The sequence below is a fragment of the Equus przewalskii genome, chromosome 24, assembly GCF_037783145.1.
Source record: "Equus przewalskii isolate Varuska chromosome 24, EquPr2, whole genome shotgun sequence".
Taxonomy (NCBI): domain Eukaryota; kingdom Metazoa; phylum Chordata; class Mammalia; order Perissodactyla; family Equidae; genus Equus; species Equus przewalskii.
Genome location: NC_091854.1, coordinates 31165619 through 31190578, shown reverse-complemented (window position 1 = coordinate 31190578; position 24960 = coordinate 31165619). Strand labels below are relative to the sequence as shown.

At 43.7% G+C, this 24960-nt stretch overlaps 1 protein-coding gene across 2 annotated transcripts in view; it reads left to right on the top strand.

The window, feature by feature from the left end:
• CACHD1 (cache domain containing 1) overlaps positions 1 to 24960 on the top strand; it is a 197333-nt gene that overhangs the window by 141379 nt on the left and 30994 nt on the right. For both annotated transcript variants that reach the window (XM_070592063.1, XM_070592064.1), the window contains 8 exons: positions 515 to 641; positions 3328 to 3472; positions 4312 to 4528; positions 11219 to 11368; positions 15458 to 15691; positions 19569 to 19718; positions 20356 to 20479; positions 21275 to 21392. In XM_070592063.1, the coding sequence (XP_070448164.1) occupies positions 515 to 641; positions 3328 to 3472; positions 4312 to 4528; positions 11219 to 11368; positions 15458 to 15691; positions 19569 to 19718; positions 20356 to 20479; positions 21275 to 21392 (1265 nt within the window). The remainder of the gene's footprint in view (positions 1 to 514; positions 642 to 3327; positions 3473 to 4311; positions 4529 to 11218; positions 11369 to 15457; positions 15692 to 19568; positions 19719 to 20355; positions 20480 to 21274; positions 21393 to 24960) is intronic.

The following is a 24960-nucleotide window of genomic DNA, read 5'->3' as shown; positions in this document are numbered from 1 at the left end:
GCCTTGGAACCACTCCCACGAGCTCTTACTGAATGATTATGGTTCTGGCCTTCCAGGTACCATCTATGCCGCTTCCCTCCGTGTGGAGCGAGCTAGGCCAGGCTCATGGGTCTAGTCCCTCTGGAGACTAGGCCTGTTAACATCCCTGTTTTTCACAGTTAAAGATTGTGCCCCCAAGCCAGCAAGTGTACGGTGGCCAAACGGGGACCAGCCCAGTGAGGGGAGAGATGAGTAGAAATGAATCATTGATGCTGGAAAAGTAATCCAGGGCGTATAGCGTCACCATGCAGTATTAAGAATGATAGCTTCACTTGGCTGAAATATTCATTGCATTTCCTATTCATGGGGTATTTTTTAAGGGACAAAAAGAAAATTTAGTTTAGTAGAAAATTTATAGCCTTCTATCTAGTGGGATTTCTTCAGACTACAAGCAGTTTATGCAAAACAGATGCCTGAGGAGCCGACACGCACCTGTGGATTTGGGGCTTATATTTCCTCTTCCTCACTCCCCCAGTTCTCGCAGACAACCTGAAATCCAACCCTGGAATTAAGTGGCAGTATTTCAGTTCGGAAGAAGGAATTTTCACTGTTTTCCCAGCACACAAGTTCCGGTGTAAGGGCAGCTACGAGCATCGCAGTAGGTACGTTGACTTGCTTGCTAAAGTTTTAATTACCACTTCAGAGTGATCTGTATGAAATATAGACTCCTCATTTACATGCTTGGCTCTGCCAGTAAGATGCGGCTTTGGAAGTTTGTTCTGAAATGATTTCACCACTGAACGTAGATGGATGTGAGAATGCTGGGGAAGGGCGAATGGTAAAGCCCAGAGCTTCTCTAGAACTATCTAACAAGCCAAATAAAACAGGGTGTTTACTGAAGAAATTAACTTGTTTGAAACACCCAAACTGTTTTGACCTTCACAAGTCTTTGTTGAGACATAAATGCTAACGCCTTCTTCAAAGCCTAGCCCTAGAAGACGTTATGACATATCGCAGAGTTGAGTTTGCCATTCTCAACCTTCCATTCTATGATAATGTGCTTGGCCATCCTTTTGAAAGTTACATGTAAATCTCAGCTACCAGAACTTTTAAGGTTGTCTAGAAAACATTGGATTAAAGACAGTTAACATCCTACTTTTCTCATGGAAAGGGCTTGAGATGCCCACTCAGCCAGAAGGGCAGTGATGGTGACGTGATTGTGTGACAAGACTCAACAATTTGCAGAACCCCTTAAGCAAAGGTACTTTCCTCTTGAATCCTCATGGGTTCCCCTTTGCTGTGTTAGATGTTTGATGCCAGAGCTTCTGGAACCGGTGCAAGGTGCCCATTTGTCATGCCACTTTCTGGATCTGAATTAACCACCACTTTAGCCTCCCTTCGTCTTGACTTCAAATTGTGTCTAAAATTTTCCCCAAGGAAAATACTACTTCCGTGCTTTCCCGAGAAAGATATTTGTATCATTTGTATGGTTTCTTCCATTCCCTCACTAGACAGCCTGGGGAAGACTTGAATGTCTTGGAAACTAGACCAGAAGCCATGCCCTTGGGTTCTAGTCTGGCTTCTCTCAGGAGAGACCAAAGGCACTATGAACCATCTAATTCTCACTTCCTTCTAGGAAGATAGATTAGATGGCATGCTGCTTTTAGGGAATCACCTATGAGGGGTAGTCCAAAAGGAAAAGCAGGACCTTGTCACAAATCAATAGGCACCTACACTTGGAAGGTGTCACGTGTCTCCACCCCAAGTCGACATTAAATCAATGCTTGAGCCTCTCTTCCCTTAGCTAAGTGATCTGTGTTCCTCTCCTCATAGATTGCTATTCCCATCCCTTTGCTTGCCCTAACTGCCTTCATCTGATGCCTTTGCAAGTTCTGCATTCTTTGAAGCTGAGTGGATTTCAGAGCAGAGCAACACGAGAAAGGACAGGTGGATACTGATTGTGTCGTGAGGACCACCTCCCAGAACATACACTTAACATTACTATTTACCTGTCCCACTAAAGCTCTTTTTAACAACTTGGTGTGACAACGCAAACACATACTGTGCTCTTCATTTATGTAAGTTGAATTGGAAAGGAGGAGGTGTGTCATTCTGAAGAAAACCCTCTCACCTTGCTTGGAGGACAGAAAAAGTTCAATATTTGATGTGGTCTTCAGTGTTAGGATAGCCAGAGTTCTTTCTTTTCTGTTCTTCTTTCGTTTCTGCAGCCACCCCTCCTGGATTCTTGTTCCCCAGCCCAGGTCCTTGCTGGCTCAGTGGTATCGACTGGGGAAAATACAGTGGGACTTTGGTATTAATGTGGGACTTTGGGCTTGAGAACAATTCCTGTAAACTTGGCCGGATTTTGAGGGGTTTTGGTACTTTGCCTGCATTTCTTAATTTGTGCCCAGGCTTTTGTGGCTCAGCTGGCATCTAACATTTCACAGAAAACTCTAGTGTTTTAGGGTGTCAATAAAGGAAAGCAGTCTCTCGAGGCTGATTTGCTTTCTTAAGCTCCCCCTAATTTGTTCCAGCTTTAAAGCTGTGAATAGAGACCTCATTAAACCTCTTCTCACAGACCTTCCTGTCCCGCACACTCGCAGAAGGCGGCTTTGATGGGGGGCGTTTCTCCCTTGGAGCTCCCCCCAAACCCCTTTTCTTAATGTTGGCAAACAAAAACCTGGCAAGAAGAGGGACGATCACAGGCTTGGACAAATTTGATGGCATGGTTTTAAATGCTCAGATAAGGGGCCTTTTGGTGGCTGACCTGTGTGAAATGCTTCGGTACAGAGAGGAAAGGCCCCTCTTTGCAGCAGCCGTGGGCTAGGGAAAGAAAAACCAAACCTGCTATTCAAAGCTGCTCAGCTTGCCCACAGATTACAGGCTGGCTCTGTTTCAGCAGAGCACCATTCTGTAAGTGTGCAAAGGAGGACCTGGCACTGGCGAGGGGACCTTTTCCCCCGTCTTGTGCTGTCTCTGCACATCCGTTTCCTGAGGCAGAAAGTCGGGTAACAGTGAGCAGCAGCATCACGCAAAGCTGAGGGTTAACTTTTGACTATCAGACTCTCAAAGGATTTGCTTCTTAAAACCTTCTCCCGGTTGCTGTAATCTTTAGAAGACATAGGTCACCAATCCCTGATCTTCAGACACACACTGTTGTCTTGAGGTGGTGTTTCCAGTGCACCAGTATGGTTTCTCATTCCGTGCTGATCTCTCCATCCTTGTGCCATCCCTGGAAAAACACGCCGACACCAGCGTGCCTGCCCGTCTGTAGTGTTCCCATCTGTGTTAGGTGGAGGCCTGTTACCTAAACCAGGACTGACCCCAGAGAGCTTCTCCCCCTTCTAGACCTATCTACGTCTCTACAGTCCGGCCGCAGTCAAAGCACATAGTAGTGATCCTGGACCACGGGGCTTCTGTCACGGACACCCAGCTTCAGATCGCCAAGGATGCTGCCCAGGTCATCCTCAGCGCCATCGATGAACATGATAAGGTGATCATTATCCCACTGACCCTCGTGACATTGGGTCTTCCTTAAATGCCTTTTTAAAAGTACCTTATGTTTTATGATGTATATTTTTAAATCCATCTTTAAAATGACTTTGGGAAAAGAGAGTGGTTTCGTTTTTATTCTAATATTTGAGGAAGCAGCTTCCAGGTCTGGTTGCAAGTCTGTTTGAAAACCACCCCTGCCAAGCCAAGGCTTGCACTTTCCTTGCGGCTCTTGTTAAGACTTCTAATTGGTTGTGACTTTTACACTGGAAGTTATGCTAAGGAGGGAAGGCTGAGGGCTTGGGGGCTTGGATGCTGGCAGCTGCCTAGACTTTATCCCAAGATTGATGGGAGGTACGGACGAAGGGAATGCTGCTCTCTAGGACACCTCAGAGACAGGTTATTTACAGCTAATGATAATCCATTGCCTGTGGACATTTCCTGCTTCATCATTTTGACTTCAACTCCAGAAGTTTTACTCACTAATCTAGTTCCTTAAAACCACCCTCCATGCCTTTTGCCCTCACTCCACCTGCAGTTGGAAAACCAAGATGGTTAGTACTTGCTAAGATTTCTCTCTGCGTGAAATACATTTTTTAATGTTCTATATGAACACCATTCTGCTGACTTCATCTTAGAACAGAAACCAAACTCAAGGGTCCCTTCCCCTTACCAATCCTTAACTAATCCTTTTCAAATTTGATAGATTTATGCCTCCAGGCACGCATTTTTAAACTCTCAGAAACTGTTTTCTAGGCCTTCTCACTCCTTGGGTTCTCTCTGGAATATAAAATAACCTTTACATGGTAAGGTAGCAACTCTTCTTTTTCTCTCCTCCAGATCTCTGTGTTGACTGTAGCGGACACCGTCAGGACTTGCTCCCTCGACCAGTGCTATAAGACGTTCCTGTCTCCGGCCACCAGTGAGACCAAGAGGAAGATGTCCACCTTCGTTAGTAGCGTCAAGTCTTTGGACAGTCCCACCCAGCACGCAGTAGGATTTCAAAAGGCATTTCAGCTGATTCGAAGCACAAACAACAACACAAGATCCCAAGCAAGTAAGTGCCCTCTCTCAGAGGCCTTAGAAACTAATCAATAAAGGATGGCGCTAGGAATGTATCGTAAATCGATCACACAGCTACGTCTAGAGGGATTTTTCAAAAACTGACTTGGGATAAAATTTTCATGTGTTGTCATAATGGTCGTCTAAAACTAGGACCTTCCCAGATTTTCTCTTCTTTTCCAAGCAGAGGTGTTCAGTCTCCCCGATTTCTTCACTCCCAGAGCCTCTTCTTCCTGCCCCTTGATTAAGAACATGTCCCCATTTATTTCCCAGGGGAATATTCGCCTCCTTTTTAATGCTGATCGTCAGCCTTCCCTCCTCCCTGGCTCAGGGATGTCTGCTTGTGCGCGTGTGCACCTAAATAGGGCAGCAGGAGTTCCCGCACTGATCCTTCCTTCTTCTGACCAGCTGTCATTTAGATGAGCACAGCCCTTCAAATGTACAAAGGCACTCTAATTTAATTTTCGTGTATTAAAGGAAATCTGGAATTAGGATGCATGCAAAAGGAAAGGATATTGGAAATAAGAGACATGCTTTGAAACTCCTGAAAGGAATCTATGTCCTTTTCCCTTTTATATTCGAAAATCTATTTGTAGGGGTTTTTTTTTAGTTGAATGTATCCTATTAAGATAAATTTTAAAAATATGTTTTCAAGCTCTTCAGTGTGTCTGCATTAAACTAAGCATTGATAAATACAGCACATAGTGCCTGGCACATGCTGGGCCCTTGAAAGAAAGAAGAAGTTACTGTAATTATTACAACTAATGATGGTAGATGGCATATTAGTTTTATGTTTCTGCATAACAAATTACTACAAACTGAACAACAGCTTAAAACAAAGTATGTTTATTATCTCACAGTTTCTGTGGCCATGAGTCCAGGTGCACCCTAGCTGGGGTCCTTGCTTAGGAATGCACAAGGCTGCAGTCCAGGTGTCAGCCAGGTCTGTGGTCTCATCTCAAGTCTGGGAGTCCTCTTCCAAGCTCCATTGATGACAGAATTAATTTCCTTGCAACTGTGAACCTCATGTCCACTTGCTTCCTCAAGTCTAGGCAGAGAGCATCTCTTCTTCAAGCCCTTGACTTCAGGGAAAGGCTTCGACCCTCTTTTAAAAGGTTCACCTGGTCTAATCAGACCCACTCTCCGTTTTGATTTAATCGTCTTACTCCCCCTTGTGATGGACTTATTAGAGACTTCAATTACATCTGCAAAATCTCTCCATCTTTGCCACATTGTAACACAATCACAGGAGTGACATCCCATCACTTTTACCATGTTCTGTTAGTTAGAAGCAAATTACTGGCTACTCCCAGAACCACTCCCACAAGAGGGGTGAGGATTATAGAGGCTGTGGGTCGTTGGGGTCATCTTAGAATTTTGCCTACCAGCTTTGGCAAGTGCCAGCTATCCACAGACCAATATTGTAGGATGGCTGAGTGTAAAGTTGGCTATGATTCAATAAGGCCAGCGGACAAGGCTGACCTCTCAAGTATTCAAGATGGATTGCAATTGATTGATGCCATTTACCTTTAGATGCCATTTACCAGCTGCCTTCTACATGTCAGCTTGCTCACTGGAAGTACTTTTACTGGATTCTTCAGTCATCAAACCATCTTTAGCATTTAAGTCCAATTTTGATTATTACACTATTTAAAACTATGGAGATAAATGCTAGACTGGCAGTGGCCAGGCAGTGAATACGAGTCAAGCGAGCCCAAGGTAAGGTAGTGAGGATTGTTTGGGAAGCATAGTAAGCCAGAGAGCACGGGCTGCAGCCAGAGAGCACAGGCTGCACCCGGAGAGTGCAGGCTGCATCCAGAGAGCACGGGCTGCATCCAGAGAGCATGCTTTGCATCCAGAGAGCACGGGCTGCATCCAGAGAGCATGCGCTGCATCCAGAGAGCACAGGCTGCATCCAGAGAGCATGCTCTGCATCCAGAGAGTGTGGGCTGCATCCAGAGAGCATGCTCTGCATCCAGAGAGCACAGGCTGCATCCAGAGAGCATGCTCTGCATCCAGAGAGTGTGGGCTGCATCCAGAGAGCATGCTGTGCATCCAGAGAGCATGCTGTGCATCCAGAGAGCGCGGGCTGCATCCAGAGAGTGCGTGCTGCATCCAGAGAGCATGGGCTGCATCCAAACGGCTGCATCCAGAGAACACGGGCTGCATCCAGAGAGCATGCTCTGCATCCAGAGAGCATGGGGCTGCATCCAGAGAGAATGCACTGCATCCAGAGAGCATGCTCTGCATCCAGAGAGCATGCACTGCATCCAGAGAGCATGCTCTGCATCCAGAGAGTATGGGCTGCATCCAGAGAATGTGGGCTGCATCCAGAGAGCATGCTCTGCATCCAGAGAGCATGGGCTGCATCCAGAGGGCACGGGCTGCATCCAGAGGGTCAGCCTGTGGCTGCCGTGCAGGAATGCCTGTCCAGTGTTGCCACATCTTCTGTTTCCAGAGAAGCCAGAAATCTGCATTTTTATGTGAAACCCTTTGATTTTCAAATATTGACGTTTCTTCCAGCTTTAAAACTGTGAATAGACACCTCGTTAAACCGCCTCACAAACTGTCCTGTGCTGCACACTAGCAGAAGGCTGCTTTGATGGGAAGCGTTTCTCCTCTTGGATTTTTGGATTTTCTCAGAGTTGGAAAACAAAAACTCAGCTAGAAGAGTGATCATCAAGGACATGGACAAATTTTGATGGCATTGTTTTTTAAATGCTTAGAAGAGTCTCCTTTTTTTTTTTTGAGTAAGATTAGCCCTGAGCTAACTGCTGCCAATCCTCCTCTTTTTGCTGAGGAAGACTGGCCTTGAGCTAGCATCCGTGCCCATCTACCTCTCCTTTATATGTGGGATGCCTACCACAGCATGGCTTGCCAAGTGGTGCCATGACTGCACCCGGGAGCCAAACCGACAAACCCTGGGCCACCGAAGCGGAACATGTGAACTTAACCGCTGCACCACTGGGCCGGCCCCTAGAGGAGTCTTTAAAAAAAGAAGGCCAAGTAAGACATTTCTAAGGTTTAGTTCACAGACCTCCACTTTACAGCTTCTGCTGGCAGTTTGGAGAAAGAAGACCCCAAATTAGGTTGCTTAAAGAAATACTTCAGGAATTACCATTGTCCAGTTCATTAAGGAGGGTTTGAGGTGCTCTCAAGCAATGTAGCATAGTGATTAAGTGTGTGGGTTTTGGATTTTAACCAATGTGTGTTCAGATTCCTACTCTGAAATTTTTCTAACCCTGTGAACTTGTGTAAGTTATTTGATCTCTCCAGGCCTGGTTTCCTCATCTGCAAACTGGGGGTGATAATAACATCCAGGATTCCATCATAAAGATGATAATATTCAGTTTCCTGCAAAACTTCTAGCTCTAGTTAAATTAGAGCAGGTACCCCAGACATCCTAAATTGGCCCCAAGCCCAAAGATGGCCGAGGACCGCTGGCAGCCTTGGCTCACAGTCTAGGGAGGGGTCTGTGTACTCCTGGAGCTTGCACTATACATTGTTGCTTCTGTTTATTCCACAGGTATGTATTTAGCATCTCCTGTGGACCTGGCCCTGTTATAGGGCCATGGGGTGGGGTTATTCTAATGAGTCAGACCTACCCCATAGGATTGTCATGAGGATTAGTCTGTGCATGAAAGTCGAGTGTCTGCCCTGTATTAGTAGCCATATAAATAGAAGCCATATGTCATAAATCATTGTAGCTGTTCACTAATTTGCTTTGCACTAATCAGAAAAATCTAAAATTTCTATCGATGCAGTTTCTTTTTCTGTCTCATGGTCGATCAATAACTGATACCGTCAATAACGTTGGGGTTGTAATTGTCATGGGTTTGTTTGGGGAGTGCTTGGTTGGTAGGTCACGTTAGAGCAGAGGGAAGAAGATGGGTAGGAGTGGGGATCTAATGGCAAAGCCCAAATTCATGTTACCCTGCCCCCTTTGATACTGACCCCAGGATATGCTGGTGGCGTAGACAGGGACCTGCCGAGTGGAGGGTCTATTGCATTTTCTTCCAGATCCTGTTATGTCTTTTCTCTGCCCAAAGCCCCTAAAATGACTCAACCCTAACATTACTAATCACAAGGTTTAAAGTGCCTCTGAGTGACTAGGGAGGTAATAGCCTAATATGTAAAAAAATCCAAATAAATCAGCAAAATCTGGCAGGTCTGGTGTCTAAGAATAGAAAAATAACTTGGTTTTCTTGAGGATGGGGTGAGAGTGGAGTCAGGTGCTGAGGGTGCTTACAGATGTTTGCAGACTGCAGGTTGGTCTCGTGCTGTCTCTGTATTTCCCCCACTAGGGAGTCAAGCAGTGTTTTCTTTTTCCATTCTGAAGCTTTAAGTAAGCTATTTAGGGCCCTAACAAAATGATTTACAGGAGTGTCTTTACAACATTGGAAAAATATTGACGTCTACTTTAAAACAGGGATGTTCCTATGCTTATGGACTTGTGTTTTTTATTTTTGCATCAGCATTCACTTCCTAATTTCTAATAAAAACTATGACTTAAATTTGCAGTTAGTGTTTATTAGAGAATTTTTCAAACATCAAAATTGGCTTTAAGACTTGCCTGTGTATTAAGTCTTAGTGGTAAATAGGAGAGAGCAAATTTAAATGCATTTACTTCTTTGAGTCAAATTGTATTAAACTCACTTCAGTTGTCTACAATATTGACACAACATAAATTAACTATTCTGCGTAATAAAGGACGCCTCAGAGTCTGAAACTGAAGGAACTTCCAGCACTGGGTCCTCATTATTGTCAGAATAGCTTTTAGCAGGGTAACTGTATTTCTTATCTATTGCTGAGTGACAGATTACCCCAACACTCAGAGACTTAAAACAATGAGCGATTATTGTCTCAGTGTCTATGGGTTGGGAATCTGGGCACAGCAAAGCTGGGTGCCTCTGGCTAAAAGGTGTCGCGTGGGCTTGCAGGTGAACTGTTGGCCAGGGCTGCTGTCGTCTCAGAGTTCCACTTGGGGGGGCTCCACTTCCACGTTCACTCCCGTGGGGGCTGGTAGGATTCGATCCTGAGGGCCTCAGGTTCTTGCCTCTCCATAGGCCAGCTTCCAGCGTGCTGGCGGCTTCCCTTGGAGAGAGAGACTGAGTGCACCCATGGAGGGAGCCCCCTCTCTTCGTAACCTCATCCATCTCTTGACAGCCCATCCCCTCTGCTGCATTCCATTCACCAGAAGCCGGTCATTCAATCCAGCCCACGCTCAAAGGGACACATGTACATGAGAATGCAAATGTCAGGAGGGGGGACCGCTGGGGACCAACGTGGAGGTTGCTGCCACAGTAACTCTATAAAGTAACCTCAATTAAGTGATAAGAAGGACCTGAAGAAATAAGCATATAGCATATTAATATCGATTTCAATAAAAAGATAAGCTGCTACGCAGGATCTCTTAAAAATATATATTGAATCAAAGACTCTCAGATTAGAAAGATAGTGTGCAAGTCCAGCTCTCTTTCCTCACTCCCTCCATTAAAGCCGTCGCTCAGCCTCTGCTGGTACATCCCTAAAGGTGGGAAATTCTCCACTTTTGTTTTTGTTTTGTAAATCCACTTGAAAGAAGTTCTCACTGAGGTAAAATGACTTCTCAGTTACCCTACTCATGAGCCCCAGTTGGAGAGTAGTTTTAATCTTGAGTCATAGGTGCTACTTCCAACCAATACAAGGGTTTTATTTTGTTTTGTGTTTGTGTGCACATTGTGTTGGGGGAGCGGTGGTTTATGTGTTGTGGGTGTGTGTTGTGTGTGTCTAGGTGCGTGGTGTGGTGTGTGTGTTGTTTATGTATGTGGTGTGTGTATGTGATGTGTGTATTGTTTGTGTGTGATATGTATTCTTTGTGTGTATGTGTGGTGTTGTATTTGTGTGTGTGTGGTGTGTTACCTGTGTCTGTTGTGAGTGTGTGTTGAGATCTCTTTCTTTTCTCTTTCACCTTCCATTTGCCGTCACCCCTTGAGTTCACTCTTTACCTAAATTAACCACTTAGTCCTCACAGCAACCATACAGAGTGAGTGCTGTCATTTTCCCTGTTTCGTAGATGAGGAAATTTAGGGGCGAGAGGTGAGAAATCCACCTGCGATTCCTGCACCTGGCTTGTAAGTGGCAGCGCCGAGATTGAACGTGGGCAGCCGGCTCCTGTGTCCGTGTTTTCACTGCTCTGCTACACTGATGAGTTCTAAAAACAGAAATGTTTCTGCAGCTGCTTAGTGGAGGAACAAATAACCTTACATGTCTCAGGAGCCCCTGGAAGAACCACCAGCTTAAAGCCTAGCCCCCTGAAAAATGTGTGTTCCTGGTGAAGACCCGGAGCCCCTGAGGAAGGGAGTCAGGTTCTGAATCCTGTTTCAGCAGGCGGGAGAGATTCTTGCCCAGGTGGCCAGATTCCACAGCCGCGGGTGCCCAGAGGAGCTCACCTTCTCTTGTCTGGTAAATTTATCAGGAGCCTCTCCTTACCTGACACTGGATAAGTGAGGCCTCGTGCCCACAAAGGGGAGGATGGAAGCGGCGCAGAGGCAGGGAGATGAAAGCCCAGCATGGGATGGCAGGAGGAGGAACCGTGGGCCAGGCGGGCCTTCGAGGCCAGAAAGTCCAGGGGATGAAGAAGAAACAGAACTGCCGCCTGTAGCCGGAGCCCAGTGTAACGTTCCATATGTATGTTTTTGTTTAGATACAGACATGGTCATCATTTACCTGTCAGCTGGCATCACATCAAAGGACTCCTCAGAAGAAGATAAGAAAGCGACTCTCCGTGTCATCAGTGAGGAAAATAGCTTTCTAAACAACTCCGTCATGATTCTCACCTACGCCCTCATGAACGGTAGGTAGCGCTTCAAGAGTTTTATTTCACATGAAGGTTCTCTCTAAGTGAGTGCTGCTTTCAGAAAAATGGAAAAGAACCGTAACGGTGTGCTTTGATGAAGATGTGTGAGGCGACCAACGGCTCCCTTCCCAGCCTGCCTTTTCCCCACTGCTGTTGGCGTCCAGGGCGCGTCCAGGAGGTCCCCTTCTCCATATCTCTCTCTAACCAGCTGCTCTTTTCTCCACCTCCGCTTTTGTGGTCTTGCAGAGGATTCTGTATGGCTCCATTTTTTTTTTTTCATTTCTCCTTCATTTTCTTGGATTTTGGTGCTGCATGGAGGTTATTAACTTATCTCATTGATTTAAGCTGCAGGAAGCCCAAGTGCTGACCTAGATTCTCCTGTCTAACCGGGACTGTGAATGCCGTTTTTCCCTGCAGAGTCACCACCTGAAGCCTCTGCTGCCACTGTCTCCTCCTCAGCTTCCCCAGCTGGGTGGTGGAGACACCAGTTACCGACTTGACAGGGTTGTTATGAACATCAGCCCTCCTGTAGGGCAAACACCCAGCACGGTCCCTGGCACTCGCTGGGTACTCATTAAGGTGGATTTTGTTGCTGTTAAATGAGACAGTATGTGAATGGGTTTAGTAAATTGTCAAATCTGAGAAAATACTCAATATTTTTCTTTCTGCTGCTCTGTTCTTTTCTCCCCACCTGTTAATGCATAGCTCTTCTCCTAAAGCATCTTGTTCTGCAGGCCCCTGGCCCTCAGTGTCCAGGCTGGCCATATTCTCTTCCTTTTAAGAGGCTGTGTCTTGATCAGCAGCCCTTTCCCACCTATGGTCTTGTCTTTCTCTTATCCGCTTCTAGATTCTGTGCAGAACCTTGTGCTTTAGGAACAGTGGTTCCTGTATTTCAATCTGCCAAGGATTGCTTGGAGAGTATTGTTTTTAAATGCAGACTTCCAGATTTTTATCCTGACCCTCTTAGGTGGGGTCCAGGAATCTGTTTTGGCCAGTGTGAGTCTTTCCCAGACACTTTGTGGACTACACATGGAGGAACACAGGGTGTGACGTCTAGAGGTTCTGAGTTCCAGTCTCCATTTATTAGCCGTGTAGCCTATGGCAAGTTACTTAATCTCTTTAGGCCTGGTTTTATCTGTAAGGTGAAAATAGTAAAATCTGCATAGGGTTGCTCTGATAATACGCAAACAAGATACAACATGTTTAAAGTTCCTAACATAGCGCCTGGTAAGTAACAGGCCCTCAAAGCCAGCTGGAGGAGTGAGTGAAGGTCGTGTGCTGCCCTGTCTCGGTACGCTCCGAGGGAGAGGTGCTCTCCCACCTGCTTTGGGGCCAGCTCTCCGTTCAGTATTGCGTGTCCCCCAGCGTGTTGTGCTTGCTTGTGTTAAGCATGTCACCCACATGAACACTTCACATTAAGCATGAAGTGAGTGATGTGCTCACATATCGTCTCCTCCTCCTCCCTCCACTTTGCACAAGGATGTGAGCGTCTTGGACATGAATTTTCTTGTATGCTGAGCACAGCTGAGGCAGGCAGGGTGGCCTGTTTCCGCCTCAGACACCTACCTTTCCGGGTCATCTTCAGTTGCCTGTTGCTCTTATTTTCCTATGGTTTAGCTTCTTTCACTCATGAAAGGAAGGAAGGGATGGAGAGAGGAAGGAAGAAGAAGAGAGGGAAGGAGCCAGGAGGGTAAAATGTATTGAGCCTCCAGTGTGCTGCATAGTACACTGAGGTTTTAGAGCTATATTATACAAAGAAACTTGAGCCTGGTGAGAAAGACAGACAGACAAGGCAGATGGATGAAATGCAATTGTACAGGAGCAAGGAAACATAAAAGGAAGCGGGCACTTCTTCTTTTCCATGAGATTTGAAGGTCGCCCAGGCAGATGCTGAGTAAAGAAGCTTCCTTGTTGTCACTCATCTCTTCCTTGGTCTTGTATCTTCCCACCAGAGTATCTTGTGCATCTGCTGTGCCCTGATAATTCCATTCTTTAGAAGCTCTGGTTGCTTCCCTTACCACCCTTATCTCTTCTCGTTCTCCCATTAACCCAGCCAGACATTCATCCTCACTGCCAGTCTCCCTCTCTCCAAATGCCATCTCGGAGCATTGTTCACTGCGGTTGACACATTCCCTTACTCTGTCAGTCAGGCTTCAAATGGGGAAGCAGAGCCACTATGAGAATTTTGGTATGATCAATTTATTATCAGAAGTAGAGTCCACACAATTGTGGGGGGAAAGTGGAAAAGCAAAGATCCAGAAAGAGGAGTCAAGAACTCTAAGTTTAGTTACCAGCCCTGGTACAGGTGAACGAGTTGGAGCTTGCAGAGGTGTCTGGAAGCTGGGCATGGTGAAGGGCATGTGGGAGGTCTGGTGGAGAAGCCGTGGGAGGTGGGCTCTTTGTGGCTGCTGACCCTGGGAGTTCTCAGTGAAGCATCCGCAGTGGGCCTGGGGTTGTCCTTGGTGAGCAAGCCAGCAGCTGGGAAAGGGAACTGAATGCAGATCAGAGAAGCCTGAGATAAAAGGGAACATTTTGTGTCTGTCTCTCGCCATCTCATTTCGCCTCTCAAATCTCGCAGCACTTCACTTTTGGCCACCTTTAACCTGGACGTGTACAAGAAAGGGAGTTCTGGGAAATGTAGTTTCCAGCATGACCCTGTTGGTGATAGGCAATCCAGCGTGCTTAACAGTGACCCTGCTGCCTCACGTGCGTGACAGTTCATGTGACATAAAATGCCCATCTTTGACAGCCTTCCACCCCACACACTTCTTCTTAGCCCAGTAGGTGTTCCCATTTGTGACTTTTTTTTTGTTTTCTGTGAGAGCCCAGCAGTAGGTGACAAAGAAAGGAAATGTATTTGTTGCCTTGATGCCTTCTTTTCTCATTCACCTCTGCAAGCTTGTCAAGGGCATAAGGTCTGGGACCAGTGGTGCCTTTTGTGCTGTCTTTTACTCGGGGGTGTACCATTCACCACCACCCTGCTCAGCTCGACTCCGCGTCAAGTAAAGGGAACAATAATCTGGTCTGACTTTCCTTTAGCATCATAGGAGTTGGAACAAAATCCAAGTTATTTAAATACAATGTGTTAAGAAAGAAAATTTATATCCATTCGATCCTGCCGTGACTTCAGAAATAGACTTCCAAAGCTAGAAGTATATACAGTCTCTACAGAAATGATAAAGCCGCATGAGGGAGGAGAACCACGAGCTCTTCAGATTTTTTTAAATGACTGAACAATTCAAGAGCATGAGGCAAAGCCCTTTTAAAACTCATTGGTAGAATCTCGGTAGTGCCTGAAATCATTTGAATTTGTTTACAGCGGTACCCATATGGGATCAGTTACTAATCCTTTTGACTGTGTTCCAACAATAGCAAACCAAAATTTTAAGAGAGGTTTATTAAATTTATTTTTGTGCTATAGATTACAGATGTTGTAGAACAATACATCCCAGTATGCCTAAATCTTTTACAAAGGTTTTTAAACCCTCTAAATGTAAAAAATATACATTAAATAAATCAAATCCAGTATTATCCTAACAATACCAAGCATGAAAACATTTGTAATTAAAATGAGCTTAAAAAACAGGGTTTGGAGTCATCACTAAATGCAATCCGTAATTCTTTCATTTATTTGCATGAGGCTTTGGCAAGGATTTAATAGGTGCAGAGGTAAGAAATGAAATGGTAAACCTCTATCCTTTAAAACTCCTACAACTTCATCTACTAAGTCAAATTAAATACAAACTTGTTAATCATTACTCTTGCTTTCAAATATTAAGTTCAGAAAAGTAATGTGAATTTTATAATTAAAATTTTAGGAGAGAGCACATTCTTGCTGAATGGGGCTCAGTTATGTACTCAAGTGTTTTTCATCTTTGCATTTTGCAGAATCCCTTTGCCCTCCTGACTGTTTGAGGAGAGACCAGGCCTCAGGCTTTACCCCTCAGCAGGAATTGGTATCCGTGTCCTGAGTCCAGATCGTCTCTGCAAAGATCCCTTGGCACTGCAACACCTTGTCCATGCCCATGTTAGATCTAAATGGCAAAGCTATTGTGTGGATATCAACCATTTCGCTTTGCATTTCAGATGGAGTGACTGGTTTGAAAGAGCTGGCTTTCCTGAGAGACCTGGCTGAACAGAACTCGGGGAAGTATGGTGTGCTGGACCGGACAGCCTTGCCTGTGATTAAGGGCAGCATGATGGTGCTGAACCAGCTGAGTAACCTGGAGACCACGGTCGGCAGGTTCTATACCAACCTCCCCAATCGGATGATTGATGAAGCTGTCTTTAGCCTCCCCTTCTCTGACGAGATGGGAGATGGTAAGTTTGGAGAAAACTTCCTACTAAAAGGAAGGGGAACGGAAATGGGCATGAGTCCACCAGGACAGTAACTTTTCAGTGTTGTTCAATACCTGCATGTGAGCATTAGAGCGTCTGAGCAGGCAAGGGAAGGGACATACCTTTCTCTGGTCAGAGGCTTGCATAGACCCCTGCCATCAGTCCGATAGCACTATCTTCTAGAGCAGAATTCCCCTGCCCTCTTTCTTCCTCATTGCCCTCACCTCAGTCAATGTAATGGGTACATCTACTGGTCGGAGTCTTCAGGAGGATTCCCCAATATCCAAAAGTTAGTGAATTGGAACTAAAGGGTAACATGGATAGCCGGTGGTAAATAAAGCTCAGGATTCAGCCTCAAAGGCAAGGCAACATGGGGTAGTCGTACCATGGTTGGCACGAGAGAGGATTTCAAATCCCACTCCACCACTTCAGTTGTTGTCCTTACTAATTTATTTCATCTTGTTAATTCACATTTGGTCAGCTGTTAAAAATGTGATAACATCTTTCATGTAATAAATCTTTCAGGTTGTTAGGATTATCAGATCTGTTAGTGCCTGGCACACCTCTCAATGATTATTACTGCTCTTGTTCTGTTTATTTATTATTTTCCTTTTGTCATTATTACTGTTGTTATCATCATCCTAATGTCACAAGTTACCCGCGATACCCTGTTGGGTAAAGTGTTTGGTCTTCACATGATTCAATTTCTTGTTCTATGAAATTGGAAAAATACTATTTCCCTCAAGGCTCTTGGGAGATTAAATGTACTCATACATGTAGAGCATCTAGAATAATGTGTGACCAACAGCATGTGCTCAGGAAAAGTACGGCCTTTCTCTTTCCCTCCTCAAATTCTTGCTTATCCTCCTTTTCCCCACATTCTCCCCTTTATTCTTCCTTGACAAAGACTGAAGAGGCAGCTGGTTACTGCCAGACAGACACCATTGCCACGTGAGATCTTATTTTATCTTCCGCCAGCTAGAACTCTCACAAGTACAGAAATTCAGAGAAACTCATGTATCAAAAATAACGGAAAAAAGTAATAGTGTGTTTTCTAGAAATTAAGTAAACATGTTCCTTCTATAAAGAAGAAGTATGGTAGCTGCTGCTACACCTCCATGTTTTTATCCTTCCCAGTTCTGGCGGGGCCCACAGATGTGCATGGAAACAAAACTCCCACCTTTAGATGAGGCCATTTCCTTTTATTGGGAAATGTCAAGTCTTAAATGCAAGTGACCTTTTATGCATTTAGCCAACATTATTGAGCGCCAGCCAAGCGTTGTGTCAGGCAATGAAGAGTAAGGCGCACATCCCACCCTCAGCAAGCATTTAAGTCTGATAAGAGAAAGACAGATCGATGAATCATGTTAATACTGTGTGAAGGGAACAAAGACGGATGTGGAAACTGAGCCCAGTACAAGCAGGGAGGATTATCCAGCCACATTCTGTTACCATTAGTGCTGTCTGGCAGAGCAGGACCCCTTCTGAAATTTACTTCTGCAACCAGAGAGCTACCCTGAATGCCTTAAATCAAAGTATGCGCAAAACGGTGTTCCCTATGGGCTGATGTCCGTTTAGTCGTTAGGGCCTGCATTACGAATCCAACGCAGTGGGTTTCTGTGACTGGCTTACTGGTCTGTTCCATTCTCCTGCAAGAGTGTGTGTTTTCAGTCGCTAGAATTATTGGGTGACACCTACTCTTAACTCCATGACATGGGGACACTGAGTCTAGGGGAATCCATGTTTATGTGGCTTTAATGCAAAACCTCCACAGATTAAATATCAGTGACTGGACATATTTCTTGTAAAAAGCAAACCTACATGCTTTAGGTTAAAGTAGAGAGGGTGTTTGGAGATTCCATTAAGTGTAGCAAGAGCTTAGCATTGTTTGCCACAATGGGATGAAGAGTCTTGTGCCCAAGTTGGTAATTGAAAAGTGAAACTCTGTTTCTTTTTCTTTTTTCTTTTTTTTTTTTTTTTTTGTGAGGAGGGTTGGCCCTGAGCTAACATCTGTGCCAATCTTCCTCTGTTTTTTATGGGGGATGCCACCACAGTGTGGCTTGATGAGTGGTGCATTTGAACCCACGAACCCCGGGCCGCTGAAGCGGAGCACGTGAACTTAACCACTATTCCACCGGGCCGGTCCCAAGACTCTGCTTCTTTCTTAAGGCTTGTTCTGAGCATATCCAGAGGAGGATAAAAATTTGAAGTGAGGATGTGGTCTCAGACACACAGTATAACTTGTACTTTGCTGCTCTATGCAAACGGCTTTAATGGTAGACTAAAGCCCAGGGGACGTGGCATGCAGATTATGCCCTCTGTCTCTGTGCCAGCCCTCACAGCCCTGCTGCCATCGCTTAGAACTCATTCGTCCAGGCGTCCCGGGGCTGAAACCTCCTCCAAATGCATTTTTAAAGCCTTCTTAAACACATATTATTTTTAAATGTTTTTAAACAGATAGATGGCATTCTCAATGTTGACTGCTTAAACAAGGCTTCTGAATTCTAATAAGTAGGCACCCACTGCATAACTTTCACACGGTTTCAGTGTTGTGTCCACTTCCTCCTCCGGCAGATGCATTGTTTGGCCTTGGCACTCACAGCAACTCACGAATGCTTTGAGCGATTCTCTTTGCGGAAGCCCATTTTTTATAGGTCTTCAAGAGCATCCAAATCCCTTTTTTGGGTGTTTCTGGAAGAATGGCTTTCTGCTGAGCTGCTAAGCCATGGACAAAAGTACCATCAAGTGCGGGAGAACACAAGAGCAAGATGGAGTGAAACTACCCATCCTTTTGTTTTGAGTTTTATTTTGAGCCGTAGAGTGTAGAATTGTCAGGGATCTGAGAGAGCTTTGTCTCAGCTCCCCATCTGCTACATGAAGAGACACATTCAGAGGTGACACAACTTACCCAGCTCAGTAGTAAAACTCGGAGGAGAGCCCAGCTCTCCCACGGCTCAGGGCCACGCACTGACCCACGCGTGCCTTCCCTCGCTACTCCCTTGCCCTAGCGATCCTATTGTTTTTGTATGGCCTGTGAGCTAAGAGTGGTTTTCATATTTTTAAGCTTTGTTAAAAAAAAAAAAAAGCAAAAAAGTATATTCAACAGAGACCATATGGCCCACAAAGCCTAAAATATTTACGATCTGGTGCTTTCCGTAAAAGTTTGTGAATTTCTGGCCCAAGTGATTGGGAATACATTCCTTTGGAAACTTCGTGTCTCCTTTAGCTACTCACTCTAAGTGGTCAGATGATAAGATTCTGTACCTTTCTGAGTTTTTCTCGTTGTCTTCCTGTGTCACATTAATGAAATATTGTACCTCATAGCTTTCCTTTGTCCATAATCTCTTTTCATCTAACAACCCCTAGAAATCAATAAAGCAGTTACTACCGTGTCCTTGAGACAGATGTGGAAACCAAGGCTCAGAGAAGTTATGTCCAATGTCATATGTGCCGTACATTAGGGGCACAGCTGGGCTAAAACCCAGATTTTTAGATTCCTTATTGAGTGATCTTTCAAACTCAGCTGAATCTCCTCTACTTCAGGAAGTAGAATGATGTGTTAAGTGCTGCTGCTGTTTTCTACTGATCTAGAATGTCTTGTCCTTTCACATGAAAAAATAGTGGAAAATGTACAAATAGCTCCTTTAAATTAACTGAGACATCTGAACCCCCAAAGGCCATTCCCCTTACACTCTAACTCACTTATGCCGTCTGCAAAGGCAGGGGTTGGTTACCGGGTCTTCCCAGGAAAATTGCGACGGCTGATGTTAGCCTTCGCTGTTCTCCAGAGCACAGCTCCAGTCTTTGTGTGGTGCCTTCTCTGCTATCCTTTGGATTTTTTTTTGTTTTTAACCCATAGGTTTGATAATGACTGTGAGTAAACCCTGTTATTTTGGAAACCTACTTCTGGGAATTGTAGGTGTGGATGTGAACCTGGCTTATATCCTTGAAGACGTGACGTATTACCAAGATTCTTTGGCTTCCTACACTTTTCTCATAGATGACAAAGGTAATCTGCTAAGAATTAGTCATAGGAAAGAATGATTTCTGTAGCAACCTGAAGAAAATCATCTGTAGCTACTCTGAACCAACAAATAAAGTAGGAAAATGATAGTATTTAGTAGAAACAGTGTCACTAGGACTGCTCATTTGTATGGAACACTATAAGGATGGCAGAATGTATCTAAAAATTATGCATTTGTTTCTGTATTGTGTTGAGGGGTGTATGACGGTTATGTGCAACATCAAGAAATTGGACTTGAGGATTGAATGACATGTAGAATGTGATCCTTTGGATCTTTTTTAGGTTTATATTGTTATCTTCAGATTTACTGGCGTTAAGGTTTATGTGGTAGATTAGAACATTTCATAAGACGAAAACCAAATGACCAGTACCTCCAAAATATTCTTGGTTAGACAGATGTTTGATAATTTAAGACACCTTTTTACACTTCAAGAGATTTATGCAGGAACACATAAAACAAGTTGCGTTTTTATTGGGCTGGTGAGTTACATCCTGAGAAGTGGAGCGTTGGGCAGCCATCCCAGAGTCGCCCACGTTTCAAACCTATGATAGACATTTTCATTGGAATCAGTACTTCCTACAATGTGTTTCTCATAGCATGTGTTTTGTTTTCTTATTTCAGGGTATACGCTTATGCACCCATCTCTTACCAGGCCATATTTACTGTCAGAACCCCCCCTTCATACGGACATCATTCATTATGAAAATATCCCAAAATTTGAGTTGGTTCGGCAAAATATCCTAAGGTGAGGAGAAAGTGAGGGTCCTAGTATTTTCTTTTTCTCTGAGGATAGGACCCACTGAGGTCAAATATGAGTGTTTATTATAGGATATAAAATGAGTGTATAAATTATTTTAATGTTATCAAAAGTATACTCAGTAATTTTTCCGTAAGACTAGTAGCCAAAATTTTGTTTACTTTGTGTAACAGGTAAGGTCTCTTAGAACTATTATTATGGGGAAAGTTCTGGTACATCAAATTCTATATTCACATTGCCTTTAATTGTAAAATCAGATATATGTTATCTCTTTTTTAAAAAAATACTCCAGTTATACCAAATTGAAAATTGTTGGCAAAATAAAAGATTAAGCTGAGGACCAGCTCTACAGCATGCCAGAAAATAGCTTGGCAAAGTAGTGTCCGTTCCAAGTTGACAGCACAATCACACACAACATTTTCTCTTGAAATAACAGATTGGACTTTTTCCAACTGTGATACATTATTTTGGCAGATGGTAACCTATCAAGAAACAGGTCTTTGTGCTCAATGGTTGTAAATTAATGACTGAGAGATTTGAGACAAGTTCGTCTCTGGAAAGAATTAGAATTGGGGGCAGGGGTGGAGAGGAACGATTTTAGTGCAGAACTGACACGATGCTTTCACAAAGTTGAAGATCTCCTCTCATCTCTTTCACAAGCGATGAGCTCTATTGCTCTTCACGATCAGGAGGTGGTCACTGCCTCACAGCTTCCTCCTTGCCTTTAATTAAGTGTCCATTTGATCTTTTGCCTGAAGAGTTTCGTTCTGTTTGCCAATGCAGCCTCCCTCTGGGCAGCCAGACGATCGTGGTCCCCGTGAACTCATCCCTGTCCTGGCACATAAACAAGCTGAGAGAAGCTGGGAAGGGGGCCTACAACGTTAGCTACGCCTGGAAGATGGTGAGTGGAGGCAGGCGCCCGCGCCTGAGGAGCTACGGGGCGCAGCTCTTCTTTATGCGGGATTGCGAGGGAGCTTGGGTCTGAGCGTGTCAGTAATCAGTTTTAAAGTGATTGGGAAAAGAAGAGATTCCACAGATGTTCTTAGTTTTTTTCCTTTTTTGTTTATAAAACCATTGTCCGTGATGAATAAGTCAAGCCATCTAAAAGTATGTAAAGTAGAAAGTAAACCATGTGCTTCCCCGCCTCCCACCTTTGACTTCCCATTCCCCAGAAGGAAGTGCTTTGGTCAATTTCCAGACAGTTTTTATTCACACTCAGGTGTGTGTATCTGTGCGTGCGTGTGCGTGTGTATGCATCTTTAATGGCTATGTAGCGTTGCATTACATAGATGGACCGAATCTCTTTAAACAGTTGCCTACTGGTACACGTTTAGGTTATATCCAGTTGGTTTCTTATCATTTTAAACTCAGATTGTGGAAATGGGGAGTTCAAAAGGAGATATAAAAGCGTAAACACACTCTACTGACATTCTCCAAGGAAAAGAAACTTTCCGATTAGAATCTGGATTATTCATACTCACCACAGCGTGTTGACTGTTGAGCCATACCTTGTGGCGGCCACTTGAGCTTTGTGTTACTTGCCTCCTCCCAATAGTAGTCCTCACAGATCCTGGAGAAGTAGAACCTACCACACGCTGTCCATATGACACATGTTTCTGTCCTTCACTCCCTTTTCCCAGCATAGATTAACAGTGTGTTATGGGGCCCTCGACACTGTAATGGACCAAAAGAAGAGTGAACTTTCATTTTTATCATCAGATTTTAATCACTAAAATGCAGCCATGCTTGAGAGTCCCATGCACGGCCATATCTGGCATTTAATCTAGTGACTCCAAATGGATCTATTTATTCATTCCTTTAAGGACCACTTACTGAACATTTACTTGAGCTAAGAAGAATAAAGAAGAGGGAAGCGCTCTGCCCTCATGGAGCATCCAGCCTAGTGGTGTATGCAAACAGTTAACTCGCTACAGTGCCTGTGTCTGGTAGGAATGATAGGAATTACACGCGGCCAACATGCCCTTAGACATGACTCTCTTCTGACTTCGTGTTTGGTTCCTAAAGTGTCGTTATGGCAACAGTCATTTCTACAATGGAAACAAAAGCAAACAAAATAATAAATGAAAACTTTTGAGAAATTTACCTTTACAAGCCTGATTCTACTGATAATTAATTTATTGTTTGATAAAGCACATTTGAAGAAGGTCAAAGTCTATTTTGAAATTCTGAGTCAGCTCATTTTCAGGAATTCTTTTGAGAGTGATCGCACCATCTGCCCTTATATTTATACAACTTTTAAATAAAGATGAATTGCTTAATTTTCTTATCAGAAGGGATGAACCAAACACCAGAATACTTAATTGAAAAATGCTTTTATACATGAAATTGGAGATTACCTCCAGTATATCCTGATTGAAAGTAACTCAGTTACATCCTGGGAAAATGTCTACCTTAATATTTGTTCGCAGTAAAAGAGAAAGAAAGAAATGTAGGCATTTTTAAGACCTTCTTTGTACAGTAAATAAACCCAATGTCAACATTTTGGAAAGAGGTCTTATCTTCCTGAGATAGTTTTTCTTCAGTGATTCTGGTAAATTCTGGCCACTCTACTTGGCCAAATGGATGTAATCACATCACCCCTTGAGTAGAAGTCTAAGCTTTCTCAGAATCTGAAATTGTCAAGAACATCACTATTAAGTGAAAAATTAAAGAGGTAGTAAATAATGAGATTGAATTTTGAATAAAGGCTTGCCTGGTTACCCAGCAATACGAGTAAATATTTTTAAGCTCTCTTTAGTTTCTGAGGGGGGAAGGGAGTAGGTACTCGTCTTGTCCTCAGGAACAGAATGGATTTTTCTGCTAACAATAATGCAAAAAGATTTAGCTTATATTGAGAATAATTGGTTAAACTGCTTTGCATCCATGGATATAGCAGATCCTGAGGGATTATTTCACTGAATTAATTTAGACAGAACGTGAGAGATTATGTTAGCAGCGTAAGGAGATTACTGCTCTGTCACTGTGTAACCCAAGTCCGTCTTTGAGCATTTGAGGAAGCTACCTGATATGACAGGAGGAAGGATTGACTATCAGAAGGTATTAGAATGTTCCTGTGTGACACAGACACGGTTCACTTCAAAACATGAGTCCCATGGGCACCCGATCCCCAGTCATGGAGAGCCCTTCTGGATACATTATAGTTCCTTATTGCACAGACTGCTTTTTCAGCTAAGAACATGATAGAAAGACCTAGATTGAAATCTGTTCTCCTTTCTAGCTAAGGACTATTTATGAAGTGTTGCTTCAGAAGCTTAGAGTAACTTTTAATTTTTCTCTTGCAGAATAGACTTAATTATAAAATTACGTTCTAGTCATTCTGGTAAAGTTTTTGTCTTTTGGCTCCTTGGAACACGCCACACAGGAAACAAGCTCAAAGGATGACTGTGTGAGATGGGAAGGGGAGAAGTGGTAAATGTCACTCAGAACACCCTGTCACTTCCTAACTGGGGGGGTGGAGGAAGAGGATTAAATTTGCTAATCTAATTGAATATCCTTGGCAGCAGGACTTGAAAGCAATTCCAGGAAGATGCAAATTTCTCCTGTGCTTAAAAAGATTCTGCAACCATCCTCATAAACCCTAAATTACACTTAACTGTAACCTGCCTAGTTAAAATTTTCTCCTTAATCATTAAGTAAATCTTTTGAGCTGCTTTATAAGACACTGTCCTTTAGTTCTGACTTAGCTGGTTATCACTCTCTTCATTTATTTACAAACCATCTTTTAAATAAGTTCTGTCCATTTCCTAATATAATGGGCTTAGAGGAGTTTAGCTTTCTTGTATTTTTAAGTCAAGGAGCTAGAACTAAGTAACTTGACTTGCCTTTTGATTCTTTGGTGGACATTTTTCCCACCAAATTTTACTGAAGCACCCATTTCTAGCAGCAAAGTGAATTTGAAAATACTGTTACTTCTACATCTGAGCTCAGTGAATTAGGCTAAGCTACAGCACATTTGCCTGCCCTGGTCTGAAATATCGAGTCTGGCAGGCTTTGGAGAAAGCCACAGAATTTGTGCTGTTCATGAGTCTGAGATCCTGGTCATCTCCATCCGGAAAAATAGAAAGTGTTAGTTGGGAATAGAATGAATAAACCAGATTCTGTAGGGGTTGCATATGTGGTTCACAATTGGCTTTTAAAATAGTCAGTTCTCAGAACACTCACTGCAAAACCAACTATATATTTTTAAATGCCTTTCAGTCCCAAACAGAAATAAGTATTGCATTTATCTGCCATGCTCCAGCTTGTATCCATTAGCTGAAATAAGCAGAAGACGGCTAGGGTCACGTTTCAAAGGGACTGTCCTCTGATCCTTTCATTAGCTCCATGATTTTCTGTTACATACATTAATTTCCCTGGATTGGAAAGAAAAAAACCCAGAAAATAAAATTTGTTTGCCAGAGATGTTTTCTGTCGCCCCATCTTTGTGTCTTTCATTCACTCGTCAAATA